The following is a 21,094-nucleotide window of genomic DNA, read 5'->3' as shown; positions in this document are numbered from 1 at the left end:
CATCTTCTCTCAACAGGAAAAAAAAAAAACAAAAAAACAAAACAAAAACAAACAACCAAACTGTAATCCTGGCAGTAAGCTAACTGGACACTTACAGAATGTCATATTACAGTTTATTGTTGCACTGCTCCTATTTCTACAACCTCATCTTTCTGTTACAGTGCTTTTACATTTGTCAAAGGAAAACTTGCCCTTCTCTTTTTTTCATTTTCTTTCCTTCTATAGCTGCAGTGTTTTTCTCTCTTGTTTTGAGCACTCCAAAGCTAGAAAGTCCATAATAGCTCCATATAGCCACAAGTAAAAGAGCTGTGTAATCTTCTTTGACTGTCATTGTGAAACCTGCTTTAGATGGGCTTGTGTGATCCATGAGCACTGGCCTGAACTCTGAGAATAAGTAGCAATGACCACTGTATAATTTATGTTTTCCTGGTACAAAGACATGAAAAATGGAGTCCTTCTTCTTTCATATTACTGGGGGGTGGGGGAGGGAGGGGAATGGCTGTACTAGCATTTGATAACTGTTCTGTAAATGTATCTTTCTGTAGAGATCTGTGTTACCTTGCAAAATCAGTTTTCTCTCTTAAATTATTGGATAATAGTGCAACATTCTCCCCTGTCAAAAGGCAAATAGATGAGAGTAAATTTTTTAAAGGAGGATTCAAACAGTGCCTGACCATTGTGCTTGATGGTAGGCTTTGAAATGTCAGATGTTAAAATGAAAGAGTCATTGTACTTTCACAGTCACATTACAAAGAGAGAAGATAGTTTTGCCACTGCTTTTTCTTCAGCCCTCCCTAGGTTTGTGCCACACAGCTTGAACTATTTGAGATTTATTTCTGAAGTGGAGCTTGCACTTGAGCTGGATAATGTTTCTTCAGCTGGTGCCTCCTTTAGTATGTGTTCATTGCTGTAATCCAATAACAGAAATAACGTCCCTCAAAACTGTTGAAAACACAACTGATACCCATAATAGATGACACTGTCGGCTCATCACTATAACGTGTCATTAAGCTCTTGAAATGCTGGGGTTTGAACCCCGAGCCCTGAATTAGGGTTGACATGTGGGTGATTCCCACAGCCCTTCATAAAGAGGTGGTGAGTTTGCCTTATAGCTTCCCCCCAGGGTGCGGCCGGCCCTGCAGGGAGAGCCAGAAGGGAAATGAGCCCCAGGGGTCCCGCAGTGAGTTGACAAAGGTCAGGGGTCTGCTTGGGGATAAAAGCTGGGACCACTTGCAGGGAGTCAGGAGTGTCTGTCTGTGGAGTGCACTTCACAGAGCTTCCTGGTTCAGGGCAGACCTCCTGACTCTCCTTGGAGCTGGGCCCTGGTCTGTTTAGACCTGTGCGAACGTGGGCCGATCGGGTGAGAGTCGCCATGTGGGCACCTTTCTCTTATGTATTTAACTTACTGGTCTGGCTGTTTCCCATGCCAACTATGGGCAACCTCGGTTCACTGTTTGTACCACCTGTTGTGGGCCGAGTCACATCTTTTGTGGGATCGTTGGGGGTGGCGTCGATCATGTACGAGCTGGTTGACCTGTTTGTACCCCCGGCGGTCATTCATATCATAACGTTTTTGTCTCCAATAAAGTCTGCGTATTGGATTCTCTTTCTGCTGGTGCTATCATTTTTGTTGGGCATGGTGATTGGCTAAACAGCTCTGGGCTGAGAATATTCAGAAGTGCAGCTCTTAACACGGGTATCCTTGGAAGGAAGGACATAAGCTTTAGTCCTTCAGATTTGTGTTTTTCAGTCTGTTTCTTGGGCAGCTCCGTTATCAAGATGCTTGACTTGGATCATGTGCTGAGGCCATTGTGCTCTGAGATACACATTTCTCTGCCAGATGTGTCCTTGGGTATCTTCTTTCTATTTTCAGCAGCACATCTCTGGAACTAGAGCTCTTTTGTCCCAGTGGTACCACAGTTTGAGGTTATAACCATTCTTACCAAGGTACTGAACTCGGGATGTTGCATAGAGGAAATCTAGGTTATCTCTCAAGAAAACGATGTCTTGGTTATCCTTAGTTTAACCAATACCTGTATGGTGTCTTGCTTTGATACTACAAGACAGACTCTATCCTGGACAGATACTGCACATCTTCTGCAACAGGGATCCTGCTGTTTTGTAGAAGAGCGCACTAGTAGGCACAATTAGTAGATGAAGAAACCTAGTTGCTCCAACAACTGTTACCCCATGTAGAAGGCTGAAACTCTCACCTGTAAGACAGTCTGTGTACCTAATATTTCCATTCAAAACCCCCAGTGTTACAGTGCATCTGTAATAAGTAGACTGCCCCTTTCTGAGGGATCTGTTCTGCTGTTTGGCAATAAGTCATAACAGATATATTTTTGAGGTGCTTCAGTTCTGGGAATTTAGTAGTTAAACAATGAATTTTTCAATACACTTTAGTGGTTACACTGATATTTATTCTCAAGATAATACTTACATAAGATTAATTCAGGTGATCAAAATATTCCTATAACAGATTTTAAACTAAAAGTGAGAGGAGACATACACACATGAAAATCTCTAAACAGCATACGTGAAATGTGAATAATAGGATTCATTGTGTTCTTAAATTGATTGGCAGGGTCCACCCTGGCAACTTCATAGGATAAGCAGCATTCTTTATGGAGAGAAAAAAACAAAATATGTCACACTTACCAATACATATAAATTCATATTTGTAATTAAGTGTTCAGTATTTAAACATGATTTGAATCTGTATGAAATCAGTTTTAAACGTATTGTTATAAAGGTAAATGATAAGTCTGTATATTTATAGAATATTATACAGATTTGAAACTTCTTTGTATACTTTTTCTTGTAATTATGAGAGTGAGTTTTTTGTCATTCACTTCCACGTCTGTAACATCTCTTTCACACAGCTACTGCTGTCACTGGCATTTGTGTATTTTGATTAAATTTTAATTTCCATCAGTAGGTTTCCAAGTTCAGGAAAGATTTCAAGTACCAGTGTGATCTGAGAGTAGTTGTGTATGAATGGATCAGGAAGAGCAGGAGGATATAAAATTCAGGATTCATCTCATCACTAGGAATTAGTTGGCTAACCCTAGGTTCTTTTCCTTGTCAAGGACAGATAGCAACAGTTCTTTCTCCTGCCGTGAGTTAGATGAATTAGTCTCTCTAGGTGTCCATTCTACTCTTGTTTGCTTTAGAGGGGTGTAGGTTGATTATTCAGACTTGGACTACTTATTGTTTAGGGGTAAACTGAGCATGGGCTGCTTTGTCTTACCTCTTTTCTTTCTATGTTTCTGACATTGTGTCCTTGCTGAAGGTAAAATATACTGAATTATGCTATTTAAGCAAAGCTTTTCTCACTGTTTTTACCACCTCTGAATACAGTTCAGTGGATTCATGGGTCTTAAGACAGAGAAAGTAGAGTTTCCTCTATACTATGATTATTTCAAATACAGTGCTGGTAGGTCTTAAAAACATTAAAGCATACAAAGATTTTTTATGTATTTAGCAGTTTTTCTGGTTTGCTTATTTTGTTTCACAATTCAGAGAACATAAAACTGAAAGATGAATCACAAGAAGACTACTTTGCATTTGAAATGCATCAGTCTGGGTGAATTTTTTTAAATATGGAATAGTAATCAAATAACGTACATGACTTGAAATATGCTGTTTTCTGCATATTAAAATAATGCCTTGCAGTAAATTTACCAAAAAGCAGATTTTGTGAAATGTTGTGGGAACATTAACATCCTCATGCCAATAAAAACATATTCTGTTAGCATTATGCCTAGTCATTAAGGATTTTTCAGTTAAAAATACCAACAATAATAGCTATTAAATAATTTGAAAACTTTTTCTTACCTTCCCAAGAACATAGAAAATGACTGATTATATATATATATATATTTTTTTTTTTTCCCTGCTGTCAGACAGTGAATTGGTATTTGTTGCATTTCCTTTTCATTTAGGCCTTGGAATCCCATCTCAGTTGATTAAATAGTGTCTGTACGTGGCTTGGAAGAAACTAAGAAATAGCACCACCTGTAACTTACATAGAATTAGAAAATTCTTTGTTGCATGAGAGAGATATTTTTGTGCACTTTCCAATATGTAATTGTTGCTATACTATATAACTGCAAAAAAAAAAACTCTAACAACCAAACCAGAGGAAGTATTGGTACATAAAATGCAATTCTAGAAATAACACTTCTCTCAATAATTGTATTGTATATTTTCTTTCAGGTGAGACCTTCTGAGGCTCTTACTAGTCACCATTATCCCTGTACTTGCATTAAAGAATTATGGATTCTACTTATTCAGTTGCTGGGCCACAGAAATAAAGGGTCTCAGGAAGAGGTAATGGGAGGATACTGCTACATGTGCAATTTAGCTGCTAGATGTTCCCAGATTGCCATGAATGCTTTAGTTCACGTGTCTGATGATAGAACTCAACTTCGTATTGGCTTCAGGTGGACTGCAGCTCACTGATGCTTTAGGCCACCATCTTCAACGTGCATTGAGTCCTGACCCTAGGTTTGCAGCGTAGTGTTTGGCTATGACCTAGGGCACTGATTAGGAGTGCTCCTTGTGCTAAGGAAAGCAAAAGATAGTTTCTTTTCGTTTATTCTACCATACAACTTTCACATTCTATCTTTACCCGTTTTTAAAAAAAAAAATAAATATTATTTGCAATGTGTGTTATGTCATGTAGTGATTCATCTCCAGGTGTCAGAATCACAGGTACAGTCAGAGCAATGATCTGTTAGCTTGTGTTTCTCTTTGATACCCCTGTCTTAACTACCTATACAAGAACTACCTGGGTTTTGATTTTGAATGTTGTAGTTTCTGACTTCTTTTGATGCCTCCTTGAACTTTTATTGGAGGAGCCAATCACTGCCTTCCTTATACCAATATGAATTTGTATGTTTCTTTAGTTAGTGTGGTTTTGTTCTTTTTTTCCATTATGTCTCCTACCTTCTGCCTTTTCTATGCTGAAGAGTCTTACTGTATTCAGCCATTCTTTCTACTGGCACCATTCCCTACCTTGGTCATCTTTGTCACCTTTCTCTGAACCTTTTTCCATACTAACACATCTTATTTTGAATGCCAGATTACCAGGATTGCATGCAGCATTCCAAGTATGGGTTAGGAAGCCGTATGATTTTTATACATTGCATAATGATGTTTTCTATTTTGATCCTTTCCTTTTCACCATGTTCTTCCTTGTGACCCAAGCTTGTCTTCTTATATTTCTTTCAACTGGCATTTGAGAGAGAACATTCTAAAAGAGTTCCATGTTTTCTCTAGTAACACTGAACGCTATTTTTTGTTATTTTCTTTAAATGACTGTCATCTTGCTTGTTCTCTGCAAAAGCAAACTAATCAATAGGACAGTATTGTAGAGAAAATTGTTAACATAGACTTTGTTATTCAACACAGTTCAAATTTACTTTTGTATTTTCTACAGTGTTTCTGGAGCTTGGTGAACAGAACTCTAAAGAATATCTTTGAAGGGCCAAGCAGTTCTGAAAAGGCGTCTGGTTTTGAAACAATTCAATGTACAGACCCACTGAGTTTTAGCTGGTGGATTATTACTCATTTGGCATCACTCTGCCAGTTTGACCGTAATGGAAATCTAGGTGAAAAGGTAGGTATGCTTTTTTATAAATACTGAAAAATTAGTATCATGTGTTTAGGTCTCTAATTTTGCTTGTTTTTTTTCTTAACTGAACACGGGTCATGTTGTAATACAGGAATTTTCACACTACTTAAAAAATAATATTAAAAAAAAAAAGCCTTTAAGGTTGATAGTGTTAAGCTGTGCTTTGTGCAAGTCAGTAAACGTTCCAGGAGCCCCTGCCTGTATTCATGTCATACACCAGATATTTAGTAGATTACTGTGTTAAGGAAACTTGAAATATCCCAACTAGTTATTAGTACATATACTTAATGAAGTAGCATATGTTTTAAGGCTGTCTACCTGCACCAGAAATGCTTCACTTGGGTTTGTTGTTTCAGGAGCTGAACACATTAGATTGTACCATATGAAATATAAACCTCAAACATTGGCTGTATAATTGTTAGTATCTCTTCATGCTCTGCTCTGGATAAAATCCAGTCTGTCTAATTGCATTGCCTTTGTGTCACAGGAATGGCACGATGAGTTACATATTTCTGTACATAGCCTCATTTTCTGTGTTGGTGAGGTACCAATAGACACTGTCTAATAACTGTTGAATTCAAGCTTCAGTTTAGGAAGTTTTGGCAGTAAGCTGCAAGACATTTGCTTTTAGAAGATGGCCTTAGCTTTCCCTCCTGGCTTGAGCAGGGTGGTCCCCAATTAATTTGATTTTGTCTGTGAATCTCGTTGTGAAGGACTTGATGCATTCTGTAGCGGGCCTTGATGAGGCCTGCACTTGCCATTCCTCCACCTGTCAGATGTATGTAGGGCCATACTTGGTATGAATGCATCAAATCCCTTCAAGGACCTTATGGCAGTTTTCTGCAGTTCTGAGGTCATGTAAACCCTGACCCTTCTTTCAGTCTTAGTCTGAGATTCATCCTGACTAATTTTAAGTTTCTAATCTTTAATTGGGAAGGAAATAGGCACTTTCTGGGGCAATTCATCTGTTCTGAGAGGTGTGAAAGCTGCCAGTTTTTCTTAATTGCCTATAGAGGGAGCTGAGTAGAAACCAAAGAGATAGCCAAAGACCCAGAAATCTATTTTTTTTGTGGGCTTTGGTACTAGGGCGAATCAGGTCACGTCATTTGCTGTTATCTGTCCTTCTCTTCTTTTATCTTTTGTCTCAGGTAGTTGGCTTTTGGTTTGATCTTTTTTAACATTTCAGCTGGATTGCTTATATTCACTAGTTTGCCAAGCACCAGCTGTATATGGCTTCTTCCACAAATTTGGCTTAATTGCCCTTTCTTGTGAAGTATCTTTTATTATTTCTAATTTAATAGTGTGTATTAAAACTGGAAAGGTCATATCCTTTTCTGTTAAAATCTTTACTGTGATTTCCTCTCCTTACTTAAGATGAAAGGTTAAAACCTTGAAACATTTGTGAACTGCAGATCTGTAAAGAGGGAAGAGTCTGATCACATCAGTTAAGCAATTTGTTTTGATAAGTTAAAATCCTCCCCCTTCATCTTTAGATCTTTAAAAGCATTAGTTCGTAGACAGAAAAGGAATGAAAAATGTTGAACGTCTATGAATGCTTTTAATCCTAAGTAAAATGAGACTTTCTGTTAAAAGCAAGAATTACTTTCATTGATTTTTATCTTGCAAATTCTCTGATTTGTCAAAAAATAAAAAATAGGGAAGGTGTGGTAAGTCAGTGCTTGAATACATCATCGAAAAAACTCATGATCATTTCTGGTGACTAGGGACCTTGATGAATGCAGGATGCTTATGCTTCAGCTGCCTGTGAGTTGACAGATCCTTTAGGATCCTGTGGCAGGCTGCTCGTTAACATGTGGCTCAGCCTTTTCTAATAATATCATGGCAAAATGAAGCAACTTGCACATTCATACAGTGTAAAATTTCAGGCCACATCTGACTGTTACACTGAAGGTTGTCTCAAGCTTCCCTTGCTTTTGCCCCTCTACTCTATAGTAGTGGGGGAGGCCCACAGTCCATTGTGTGTTTCAGAGGGACATTGCAAAGATAGAATTACTACACTCACTGCTTATTAGAAGAACTTGGAGAGAAAAGGTTATTCCCAGGTTAAATACAGAAACCAGTGTGAAGCAGACATTTATCCTAGATTTCTTATATTTTATGCCCTAATCAAAATGCAGTGATACTGTTTACTTTGATCATTGGATATTTTTCCTGTCTCTCATACTGATACATACTCTGTATTTAGCCTCGTGAGAGATTATTTTTTGCCCCAGGCACTATATTATTTAAATAAACCAAACAGATGTAGAATGGAAAAAAGGATTCCTGTTTTTTTTTATTTTAAAGTAGGTATCTGAGATGCAGAGACAGGCTGTGACTTGCCTGAGATTAAATAATACTTTTTACTTAGAGCCCACCTGGGAGAAGAGAATTTCCAAGTCCTGATTTGCAAATCATGAGACCATCCTGTGCACGCTCCTCTTGATGTTTCCTGTGGTTTTTATGTTCAAACTGTTAGCTGTGCCTCACATTTCTCTGAGTGGGGCTCTGGGTTCATCCAGGGAATCCTGCTCTCTTAAGTGCCATGTGTGCTTACAAAAAAATGCATCAGTAGCAAGTGCCTTTTCACATACCACAGGAATGTAATCTGTCATAGATAGTTGGTGGTAACCATTTCTTTAGCTCCTCCCCTCAATTACAGCCTGAAACATTCTTTGAACATCCTAAGATAAAATAGTCCATGATATAAATTTGTGAAGTCAGTGGAATTACATCAGGGCTCAATGCAGTCCTGGTTTGTTGGTTAAACATCTGATGTGATAGCTTCATGACACATGCTTTCTTTTAATTAATTGTGATCAGAGGTGGGAGGGTGATGTGTCATAATGATGGTTATTCATGTGCTCTGTAGCAAAAATTGCCTCTAAGCCTATGTCATCTGTGGAAGATTTTCAATTTTTTAATGTGGTATGCATGGCCTTGAGGTTATTATGAAAGCTTTTAGAATTCTAAATAGGTTTCAGACTTGCTTTTTATTTTTTCCCCTTTAGCTCATATAACGTAATTTCAAATAGGCAATGATTCATATAGATTGAATATATATTTCATACACATGAAACCATTTCTTTAAACTATAATTTTTTTGCCAGGTTTCTTAGAGACTCTGTTTCTGAGGGATGTACAGTGCACATCTCTTCCCATAACCCCCCATTCAGGTCCTGCTTCACTCTTCTGAAAAGCAGGATTTGTGCATTTAAAAACCAGATGAGACCTGATGAGAAAATTTGCTACTTCTGAACATTGCAGGGGTCAATTTCAATATACTTTGGGCTAGGGAAATGTAGGCAGAATTACTTGGGGCTACAGATTCTTGCCTTCGAATAGAATAATCTGAACTGACTGTGTGGCAAGATATGCAAACATAGACTTCCAGCTGAGAAGCCTCATTTGGCTCTTACAGGTAGTCAGCTGTTAGTCCTTGCAAAAGTTTCTTCCTGTGAACCCAGAGGGTCTCGGCTTAAGTTCTTGGTTTTAGCACCACTTTTATGCGTTGTAAAGTCTCCAGGTTCTGTTGATTTTAGGACTCTTTGGGGTAGAGAGAGCCAGCAGTTTTTGGAGAAAGAGACATAGATTCTGTATATTCTCTGACAAGTATGGATTGTGAACATTTGCCGTGCTACATTGCCAGTGTAGCAGGGACTACTGTTAGGATGTAAATTCAGTGGGATTTGAATGAAACAAGTCTGTCAAAAGATTTGAGAATTGAGGCAAAAGAGAGTGCAGCATGTGCTTGGTGTCGTACTTGTCTGAGTTTGGGATGAACGTAGCTGCACTCTTGTAATCAATTCCAGTTGGTGTCAGGAGTTCGCCCTAGATTACTCCATGATCTTCTAAGGTGACTTTTTGCAATAAACACCTTTTGTATAAATCATACATCCTTGGACTATGCAGGTGCTAAAAGCTTGTTCTGAGCAGGCTGATCCAGATTTTCAGAAGTCTCATAGCCATTTAGCACAACTCTCTAATATCTACCTCTTTCTGATAAATCTGGCTTTTGAGCAGTTGATGAGTTTTACTTGGAGTTTGCAGTAGAGCCATACCAATGTGTAGGTATCCATATAACATCAAGTTCTAAAATACAGTAATAAAAAAAAATTTAAAAAAAAAATCTGATGTAAATACTAGCCAGAACTGACTGGGAATGCCAATTGTGCACTCCTGGATTTTACTCATTATTGAAGTTCTGCCTTTACTCCTTTGCTACTTGTTGGTGCAGTGGCCTCTCCTTCTGACAGGATGCTAGCTCTGGTTTCATGGTACAAAGGCTTTGGCGTCAGTAACATATTAAGAAGTCCTGCTTGGCACCATAGGCATGATATGCCCTCTGCTGTTCTAGAACAGTTATTTGTGTCCCTATCCTATGACCTAGCTCAAGCCCTCCTCCCTTTTTCATTCTTCTTTCTCTTCTAAAGCTCTGGCTGGGTCAGTTCATTGATCTGTTTGTGGGTCACAGTGTGAAGCAAAAGTACTGAAACTACTGAGCAGTGGCATGCTACAGCTGTGAGGGCAGGACAAGCAGCTGGCAGGATGAGGAGGAAGAAGTGGGAACTCCTTGGTTGATGCTGCTCAAGTTCCTGAATTGTGAAGTCCCAGCTTCAGTGTAACTTTCTGCAGCTCTGTCCTTTCATTTGTATTTGTTCCATACAGAGTCTACGGACTGCGACTTGTTACCTTTCAGAACTCTTTTTTTTGGCATGCAAAACTACAAAGCCACCAAGCAGCGGAATGGTGTTACATAAGTATTAGTGCATCTTTTTAAGGAATCCGTATTTAAAACTATCTCAGTGCTCTCTGGAGTTCTGTGTGGAGCTGTCACCAGCTCACAGCATTAAGTAGTGCAGTCAGAAGCAGGGGAGGATGGTGCATGAGGGTGTTGCTGATGGGAAGTGGTTCTAGTTTGGTTACCAAAGCCTAAGGTGATCTCTGTTGTAAGCTGTATGCAGATGTTTAAAGGACAGATAGATACCTGCAGAATAATACACAAGGCTTTAACAGTTGTGAAAGAGGAGAGAATGAGTGAGGCAGGACAATGATGAAAGTATTATGTTCACACATCTATTTAGCTACACCAACTATATATATAGCTGAGTGTAAGAGATGATTTTGGACCTCCTAGAATTGTAACTTTGTTGGCTTGATTGCCTTTTATTTTTTTTTCTGGGAAATAGTTGCAAAACATTCTACCCTTTTTTTTTTTTTCCACATTGCCTAAATATTTTTTTTTCCTTTTACTTTTTAATATATTTTGCTGTGCAACTCTTCTAGTTCACTAGCATGGTCTAACTGATTCAAATTGATAGTCATCTCTCTTCCCAAGCTGAAGAATATGAATTGTGGGCCATATTTAACCTAACTTGTATTTTTTTTCTCTAGCTATATAGGCCATACTCTCTGGCCACCTCCTTACCAAATTGACCAAAACAGTCCTTAATGTTTGGCCTGGGAAAAGTGGGTTAGAAGTGTTTTTTTGATTGAAAAGGGAAAAAGTAGAAAAACTGAGACTATATCTTTTCCTCCTTCTTACCACTTATATCTTCCTTTTTACAGAATGTTAAAGAAGGAAATTTTAAGACATACTTGTTGCTTGTACTGATCAAAAATGCCTGAATGTTTTGATTCGTTACTAAAAGTGAAGGCTGGGATTGCAAATGAGTCGCTTAAACCAGTTTAAGTTGCATACTCTTTATTTTTGCCTCTGTTTGTTTTTGAGGTGCAAATGTCAGGACAGATACCTTCTACATTCATAAAACAAAAGAGCTATTTTAAATGGTGACTGCAATATACTGTTATGAAATGAAACATTTGTGCAAATCTGCCTGCCTGCTTATTTTCATGTTATTACATAATTACTTCTGTGAGGAACATGAATGCTATTTCATGCTGATAATCTTTATTTTTCAGAAACAGAAGGAATCCAATTGGAAATTTGTGGAAGAACTCCTTAAAAAATCCACTGATGCTCAAGTAAGTGTGTAAAGGAAGAAATAATGAAAAAGGAAAGTGTCAGGGATGCTTTCAGGGAAAGGCAGTGCATGAAACAAAGTCTAGCTAACAAGTGTATTTTTGGAATTCTGGTGTTTTTACCACAGGTAAATGAACATCCCTGACGCAGCTGAACTATGGCAATATTCAGTTCCCTCCTTGTTAGCAGTTACACTTGCTGTAAAGCCATTGTGCTTGATGCTAAATTGTCAGATAAAGGAAAAAGATAATTATCCTGGAAGGGTAGCTATATGGCTACTCAGACAAGATGTATTCAGAATAAGAACTGGATGCTTAGAAAATGTAAACCAGATACTGAATGTGAGGATATCAAGTTGAGTAGACATGATGAGGGAGATAGTCAGTTGCATTGAAAATTCAGCTATATCCTCATCACAGCAGGAAGGTGACTTGCCTTGCTGAGCAATTTGTCTTACAGGCTTGAATCAAACTCGTACTGATAAGGTTCTAGTTTCTGAGCACTCATTTCATACCTTATCATTTTTCTTTCTGCAGAACTGTTAATGCAATGCTTCATGGCCCAGAGGTCAGAACTGACCTCCTTTTAAAATGCTTTTAAATATGCTGTTCGTCATGTTTTTAAATATGTTACGTTACAGCTCTGTAAATTTGTTCTGAAGTTGTGTAGTACAAATTGCTAGTGCTGTATCAGTAACACATATAAAAATAATTTCTTTCATTTGCGTATGCTTAAGACAAGAATAAATGTGTTTTGTTTGGGTTTTTTTTTTTTTTTTTTTTTTTTTTTTGTCTTAAGATGAAATATAAATCCTGCAAAGTTCTGATGCTGAAAGCAGAAGAGGAATCAGTTCTTTTTATTATTACTGACTTGCTCATACAGTAGCAACAGCTGAGGTTGCAGCTGGAGTATGGAACAATATTTGTTACAACTACTGTTTTTACAGAAAGATATGTAGTAGTTGTTAGGATAGTTGAAACGATATGGCATTAAAAAATTCCAAAATCATGCCATCCAGAAACTCTAACATTTGTTTATGTAGCCTTAGAGCTTAAAAGTTTCAAGCTTTTTGAATGATTTTACATTATGTAACTATAATTACATAAAATACACACACTTGTACACATACATTAAAATGAGAGTGATGACATCACTGACGGGTTGCTTGCCATTCTGTGCGAGAAACTGGAGACAATTAGATGATATAAAAGGCATAAAAACTGAGTAGTTTATTAGCCACCTTCCTGTGTTGCATCATCTGTATGTCAGCAACCCGAGAAACAGTAAGAGGACACTTTTATTTACGTTTTTCTTCAAAATATTCCTCTTTTCTTGTGAATGTTTCTTATTTTGAACAAAATTTTTTTCTGAACCTATGTAAAAGACAAGGTTTTTTGATGCTTCTGTTAAGCAGGTATTGAATTATAGTTTAGAAAGGCAGCTAGGTGGCCAAGTTCAGAAGATTTGAATAATGAGTCAATCATGACACAGTAATATGAGGCAAACATCTGGTTTCACTTCTAAAGGCAACCACTATTGGAATTAAAACAAACCCTCATTTGCCAAGGATATGTTTGCAACTATTACCAAGATTCCAAAGATCATTTTAATTTTGTTTTTTAAAAATTTGTTCATTACTTTTTCCTGCTTTATGGAGTCACCTCCTAGCAGGAAGTAATCCTTGGAAAGCAGTAGTTTCTGCATGTGTGTTCACAAGTTCATATAGGTACTTTTATTTAAAAATGCATCCAGCTTCCTATCCCTGCACACCAGCTTTCTTGACAGTGTCTAGGAAAGAAGTTTTTCTTTTACCAGTAGACATGTCCGTCTCCTCTGTTGATCTATCAACCTCACATGGCCACTCTTAACTTTTAACTCATACTTTTGTACCTTTGAATCAGTGTTTTTGAGACCAGAAAATGTACAAATGAGATATCAAAAGATACATGAGATACCAAAAGTCAGTGACAAAATGGAACATGGAGAAGCAGGAAAAAGCAAAAGGGAGAATAGTGCTCTTTGAATGAACAACAGAACAGTATTGATGACACTGCCCACTAACGCTTGGCTTGAGTTTGTTATTAAATCCTACCTGAGCCAACCTTTTCAGCGTATGGAATCTGTTATCTATACTAGAGATGCACAGTAATAGCTGTGCAAAATAAGTTAAAAGAAATGATAGTGCTGAATCACTTAATTTTTAAGTATATGTGAGCTTGAAAACTAATCATGTTTAGTACATAGTACGTCCATCAACTTCATAATGTAGTTGTGCTTGTTGGTCCCAAACTTTAGAAGTTTGTGGACTATACGTGTTCAGAAGTAGAATGGCAATATCCAAAGATAGGCAGGAAATGGAGATGAACTCATGTATGCATAGTTTTTTGTTTGCAAGCAACTGAAAAAAATGCTGATCATACTTTTGTAATGTAAATTCATAACCTCTCTCCTACCTGTGACTGCTGATTTCTCTTTATGCCTTAATTTCCATGTTGTGAAAAGATGATATGATAGGTGCTGTTGCAGACATGGATTTTGAGGGTAAGGGAGCATCATGAAAGTAGAGGAAGTCACCTTTGATGATAGATCAGCAGAAGTTGGAGTTGGCTTTAACATCCTTAGGACAGCTATGTATATTGGGATGCAAGAATGACTAACCAGTGTTAAACCTGCAGCATTTTGGTAGCTTCAGTAAAGCTGTTCAGTTTAGTGATCCCAAGCACAGAGAGGGCAGCCCTCGTGAGGGCTGCGGAGAACATGAGCCACTTTCATCTACTCTGGTTTTTGGAGGTGATAAAGACTGCATGAGGAAAGTGTCCTATGTCCAGGTGAAGGTGGCAGAGGGATGCTGCAGTGCCCTGTCTCCAGGTAGGAACTCCTCCTTTATAAGGTTATAGTCAGCCTGCTTCTGACCAGGAAAAAGTTGTCAAGGTGCTGTTCAGGTTAGGGGACCACTGGAGATAGGAAGCAAAAATACTCCATTTGTGAGTAAAGAGAAGAGCAATACTGGATATCTGGGCAAGTGTAGAGTGCTGCTTCCTTGGGCATACTCTTTCAGCTTCAAACAGTTGACAGAGGGGTGAGCTTCTCAGCTAGAAACAACACTCTTTTTTGTAATTCTTGGTGGATAGAGTTGAAGGCAATTGCTCGTGTTAAAAGATCCAATCTATATCACAAAAAAGGGACATCTATGGGCAAACTAGTTACATGAGGTATTCCCGACCTCTCTTGTGATTTGGATTTCTGCTACTGGGCTAATGACAAAAGCAGAGCTGGTTTACAATTCTATTTGTTCTGCAAAATGAAAATTGTTGTACTAGGAATATGAATGTAGCTGTGTTTGTTTACTAGGCAACATCAAGTTGACTAAATTTATGGATTTTCAGTATAAGATAAATTTGTGTTCACAAAGTTTTATTGAAAGTGAGGAGAAAAAAAAAAAGCTTTTTTTGTTTGTAAGAACTTAGAGCAGTCTCGTCATTAGCCTGCTCTCATTTCAATAAATAAATGCTTCACATTGTTTCATTTCTGCCTCTATTTTGTTATACCTTCACTATATATATATATATTAATTCTACTCTAAAAGACAGACAGGAGTATTTGTTGGAGTTCTAGGAAACCAATTTTGTTACTACAGTAGGAGGTCATATGAGAAAAATGTTATGTTTAGATAGTACTATCATTTTGATAGTATCTGGTGTTCCTCCCTTCTGCGATAAATTAAAAGCTGACTACTGCAAGAGTTCTGATAGCATTTCCAGCAGTGCGAGAGACCATTTTAAGCAAAAGAGCAATGAGAGAATCCATTAATCCCAAGGATATTTGAAATCTGGATAACTCTTTCATATTAATTGTGAGATAAAGCCTTCAGTACTATCTTGGTTTTGGAAACTGTTCTGAAGCTATTGTTGGACAGATAAAAAATGGTTGGAATTGAAGCAGTCATTTTTTGTTGAATTAGATCCTAACCATAATCCTATGCGCAAATTGCAGCTTTAAGATTAAGCATTCTCTTTCTAAAGGGTGTGTGTTTTGTGTTTGGATCTTTTCTTTCTTTTTTTGTAACTGTTTAGAGAACTGTTCTTTCTAGAGAAACAGATATATTCGGCTGCATTTTTTTGTTTGATAGGGAGACTTGCTCTTATTCGTTGGAAACAAAAAAAAGCAGATGTTGAAAATGGTTGCAGTTCTACCCCTTGTTTTTTTGTATGAGATTATTAAAGCAGTAGTTTTCCCAAAGTAACAGTTACAGATATGTCATATATAAAACAAATACTTTAGGATCACCTTTCATTTGTAGGCATTTTTATTCTATAAGAACTATTATTCAGTACATCATTTAATGTCTTGAAGAGCTTCTTTTCTATTTCAGTGCTTTTTGGATGTTATATAATACATACATAATGTCGTGAATATATAATTTTCTATGACAACTGAAAATGTCTTTTCAACTTTCAAATTGTTTTAGAAACATACCACTTTAGAAGCCATATACCCTACATTAATTGTTCATGAGAAAAGAAGGCAGACATGATTAGAAGTTACTGTAGATGATTGGTGTAATCGTTTACAGTGTTCAGTCAAAGTGTAGCAAGTAATGCTTTCCACATGATTATACAGCCAGGTAGAGATAAGTTAATGAATTACATCTCTGTTGTGAAAACAGGAAAAGAAAAGCATCTCTAAGACATAGTAAGCCATAAGAAGTAGAGTTGTGAGAAAGAGCAGGAGTCTTGCTCTTCCAGTAACAGGTACTTAATGAAACGTTTTAAAACAACAACCAATCAATCAATCTCCCAAACAAATAAAACAAACAAACAAAACAAACCCACCACCCATCAAAACACAGCACAATCTAATTCTGTCTTCTTCCATTACCTTATATCAGTGATTTTTACTTTTTTTTTAAAAAAATTATTTAAGTTTTTACTGAGCTTGGGACATAATTCAGGACCTAGCACCATAATTGGATCTGATGAGGATAACTTCCCAATAGTTATCTGAGGCACTAAGTTCCTTCGTTCCCCTTCCTGGGGCTAAGTTTTTGAGTTATAATACCTATCCTGTATCTTTTTTTTTTTTTTCTTGCCCTTTTATTCCTCTTTTGCTTGTGGTATGCTGTTAGAAATTCCAAGCCTGTATAGTGTTTAGATGTATGTGAAAGAAAGAAGAGATCAGGTTTTCTCTTGTCACAGAACAAGTTTGCTACTATCCTAGATGTATTAGGCTTACATGAGTAAAAGTCTTCCCTAAAAACAACTACACACAACCTGGTCCACTAAACCACTTTTAAAGTCATTGAAGACAATGAAGCCTTTCCAGGACTTATCATCCTATACTTACCATCCTAAAGTAGATGTTGAAAATACGCTGGATTAAACATGTGATTTCAGTCTGAGCATGGAGCTCCTAAAATTGTAGCTCCAATGTTAAGTCCAGTTTTGCTGACATCAAAAGCTGGGTGAGATGAATTGCACTCTCAGTATCCCACAGTTGCAACCTGGATACTTTACTGTCTTCAAATTGTTTGGAATTTCCTATTAACTTTCCTATAAGATTCCTTCTTCATATTGTTTGCAAAATTTGGAACTGATGAATGTGCAAAGTGTGTGTGGGAAGCTTTTTGTGGGGGTATGTTCTGTTTTTTTTTTTTTTTTTCCTAGTATTCAGGGATTTATTTGCCTTTGATTTAGCGTTGTCTGAGATGTTAGCATGTTGCAGAGGTTTGAGAAGGAAGGTGATTCAGAAAAAAGATTCTCCTTTTCTGAAATATTTTTAAAGAGAACCATGAGCTCTCAGATAGTTGCACCTTTCCTCTATATCAGTAGTGAATGACTTCTCCTTTGGACTTAAATGAGAGAAGGGCTTAAGTGTTCAGCTGACCCATCTTTCATTGTAGCTAATGCCCTATTTAGTGTTCTGTGAGGTTCTGTACCATGTACTTCTGTTTCAAGTTAGGCTTGTGGTGTTGAGTGTGGGCTGTTGTCTTAATGTGTCTACAGCTCTACAGACACATGGAATGAAGGGCAGTGAACCATCATATAGGCTGAATTGCAGGATGCAGTTCTCACCTTTTATCTTCCGGTTCATTGCTCACATTACCAGATGCATTTAATCAAGATTATATAATTAAAAAATAATTTTTTTATTAGGAAATTATAAAATGTCCTTTTACGGTAAATCTTAATGGTCTGGTAGTATTTGGTTTATATGTTGACAAATAATGCTCCCCTCCTACAATAAACTTGTTTTTCCCTTTTCAAGAGTGTTGTGTTAGAGGAACATTTACGAATGCATCTTCAGTGCTGTTTGACTTTGTGTAGTTTCTGGGACATGAACCTATCTATTGTCAGTATACTCTGGGATTATTACAGCAAGAACCTGGTAAGTAGATGAATATATAAAAATGTAGAATCACATGTGGATGGTCCTTGAATTTTAGCACTTAATTCTCATTCTTCTCTAGCCAAACGTCATTGCTATACTTTTGTAAAACCGACTAGCCAATGGCAGTATCCCTAAAGTTGCTATATTTATTTAAGAAATCATGTTTAAATATAAAGAATCATAGAATCATTTTGGTTTGCAGAGACCTTCAGGATCGTTAAGTCCAACCATAAACCCAGCACTGCCAGGTCACGACTAAACCATGTCCCTATGCACCATATCTACATATCTTTTCAATACCTCTAGTGATGGTGACTTCTCTGGGCAGCCTCTTCCAGTGCTTGTCCACCTGTTCAGTGAAGAACTTTTTCCTAATATTAAACCTAACCTCCCCTGGTGCAGCTTGAGGCCATTTCCTATCACTTGTTATTTGGGAGAACACGCCAACCCCCACCTTGTTATAACCTCCTTTCAGGTAGTTGTAGACACTGATAAGATGTCCCCTCAGCCTCCTTTTCTTCCAGGCTAAACAACCTCGGCTCCCTCAACTGCTCCTCGTAAGACTTGTTCTCTAGACCCTTCACCAGCTTCATTGCCCTTCTTTGAACACACTCCAGCACCCTGATGTCAAGGGGCCCAAAACTGAATGCAGTGTTTGAGGTGCAGCCTCACCAGGGCTGAGTAAAGCGGCATGATCACTTCCCTCATCCTGCTGGCTACACTACTTCTAATACAAGTCAGGATGCTCTAGGCCACCTGGACACACTGTTGGCTCATATTCAGCCAGCTGTTGAGCAACACCCTCAGCTCCTTTTCTGCCAGGCAGCTCTCCAGCCACTCTTCCCCAAGCCTGTCGCATTGCATGGAGTTCTTGTGACCCAAATGGAGGACCTGGCACTTGGCTTTGCTGAACCTCATGCTATTTGCCTCAGCCCATCGATCCAGCCCGCTATGGTGCATTACATTATGTCACAATAGAATTAATTATAATCTGTTTTTACTCTTATTTTGCATCAGGACTACTGATGATAAGGTCATCTAAAAACACTTTGCACATTGTTACAATGCATTTTAATTTTTTTAGTTGTAGTAGAAAGGTATCTTTTTGTTTGTGCTAAGGACTGTATGTTATTGCCTTTGGAATGTTAGCATTTATTGTTACTTATATTATTTTCTGTTTTCATTTATTCTTTCAGAACAGTTCCTTTACTATTCCTTGGCTTGGTCTCAAGGGTCTGGCAAATATTAGTAAAACTTCTTTATCAATGCTCGAGTTGGTGAAAAATTGCTGTTGTGAACAGCAGGTCCCTGCCCTGTACATGTCGAGCAACAGTTACTTCATTTTCCTCAGCATTTTGGCTCTGATGATGAAGGAGGCAGAGAAGAGTGGCATGCATCCTTGGAAACAAATTAAAGGACGGTAGGGCAACTATTTAGTTTGTCTCATGTTGTAAGAATTCCAGTCAGTCAGACTGCGTGGCCCTTCCAGCCACGTACCATGCAACGGGTGGGTACTGTGCTCATGAGACGCTAAAGGGGGTGAGGGATCCAGGGTGATTCATAATTTGAAGAAAGCAGTTGTTCCCTGAAGCTTCTGTTGCCAACTGAGGCTGTGACAAGGTCCAAGAATCATGCTGGCATCCATAGCCTGTGATGATGTTCTTTGTCCCACAGGCCAGGAATTTGGTACGCTGGCAACCTGTACAGTGGTACAACCCAGTTGCCAGGCAGGTAATGTAATAAAGCACAGAAATTCTGTTTGGGCTGCACATAAGTCATGTATTGTCCAAGAACATGCAGATTGGCTCTTGCTAGGCCTGCAATTTCATCTATATTTCCTTTTTTTTTTTTTTTCATAGTTTCCAAAATTGCTCACAGGGCTGTTTTTTCTGAGTGTTTTAATTTTTATTTGGATTTTGCAACTTAGTAATTAAAGGTATGATCAGTCTTGATAAAAAAAACCCTTAAAATATATGTGCTCTAAATGAAGATACTGATTTTTATATACTTATGGATCCCTAAAACTTTTCTTACAGTAATGAGATTGTACTGATCTTTAGAAGTGCTAACTTAAAAGTGCTTAAGACAGCATTAGTTTTGTTTAATTTAATTAAATAGTCATAAAATCATTTGTATGCAAGTCACAACTATATAAAAAAATGCACATGTGTACACACACCTTATAAACTTATGTGGTATGTTTCTTCCAAGAAAGAAAGGTTATCTTAGCTATCAGAAAGGAAAAACATACTTCATGTCTGTGTACACTTCACAAGTTGTTAAGGTCAGTAAAGTTTTGGTTTAAAAATTACTATAAATACATAGAAAATACATTGTTGGATGCTGAATCCGTGTCTTGTTTTAGTTTTGTAATTTTAATTAGGCTGCTCTGTTATTACTGAAAACAAATTATACTTAGTTTCTTTTGTTATTATAGCTTGTTACTTTCCCTAATTTAAGAGGGGGAATAATAATATACAACACACACTGTGTCAGTCTGCTCAGCCAATATGCATCATTTCTACCTTGAATAAATAAATTACACAAGTAGCAAAATTTAACAGCCTACAGCTATGATTTTGGGATGAACTCTGTTTTCAGCAGCTAACCAAGCATTAATTGATGCATGAAGAACGTAAATGCCTGTCAGTAGTAATTTACTACTAAACAACGTTAATTGAATTTGCTGTAATTTTTGGTGGCTGGATTTGATAACCTCAGCACCATTTCCAACTATTTTTCCAGGTGCCAGAATAGGAAAACAGCATTTCCGGATGTTTAACTACTGTATGTGGAACTTAATTTAAATTAAAGTTGAAGGTTATACCAAAGGTTTTAAACACAAAAATCAACAAGATAAGCAAGCCATTTTCATCTTATTCCTCTGTCATAGGAATGATGACATTTGTTTATAATTCCAGATCTGAGCAAAGGTCACAGAAAAGATACCTATGTAAAAGCTTTCTGCTGTGTGTGGAGCACTTTAAAGTTGCAAAGTAGCAGAGCTGCTCACCATTAGCTACATACGACTTGAGCACTGTCAAATAAGAAATTTTAAGCTGCATTACTTAAGTATTCCTGCT

The 21,094-nt window shown here is 37.5% G+C and overlaps 1 protein-coding gene across 1 annotated transcript in view; it reads left to right on the top strand.

Moving 5' to 3' along the window:
- Positions 1-21,094, top strand: part of LOC103773138 (protein MMS22-like) — a gene marked incomplete at both ends in the record, with an annotated part of 35,962 nt that overhangs the window by 12,852 nt on the left and 2,016 nt on the right. Inside the window, 5 exons of the mRNA XM_008940493.1 lie at positions 4,222-4,335; positions 5,447-5,626; positions 11,564-11,626; positions 17,889-18,008; positions 19,208-19,431. Of these exons, the coding sequence (XP_008938741.1) occupies positions 4,222-4,335; positions 5,447-5,626; positions 11,564-11,626; positions 17,889-18,008; positions 19,208-19,431 (701 nt within the window). The remainder of the gene's footprint in view (positions 1-4,221; positions 4,336-5,446; positions 5,627-11,563; positions 11,627-17,888; positions 18,009-19,207; positions 19,432-21,094) is intronic.

This window comes from Merops nubicus, unplaced genomic scaffold, assembly GCF_000691845.1.
Source record: "Merops nubicus isolate BGI_N331 unplaced genomic scaffold, ASM69184v1 scaffold12525, whole genome shotgun sequence".
NCBI classification, from domain to species: Eukaryota; Metazoa; Chordata; class Aves; order Coraciiformes; family Meropidae; genus Merops; species Merops nubicus.
This window is presented reverse-complemented; position numbering and strand designations above follow the sequence as displayed.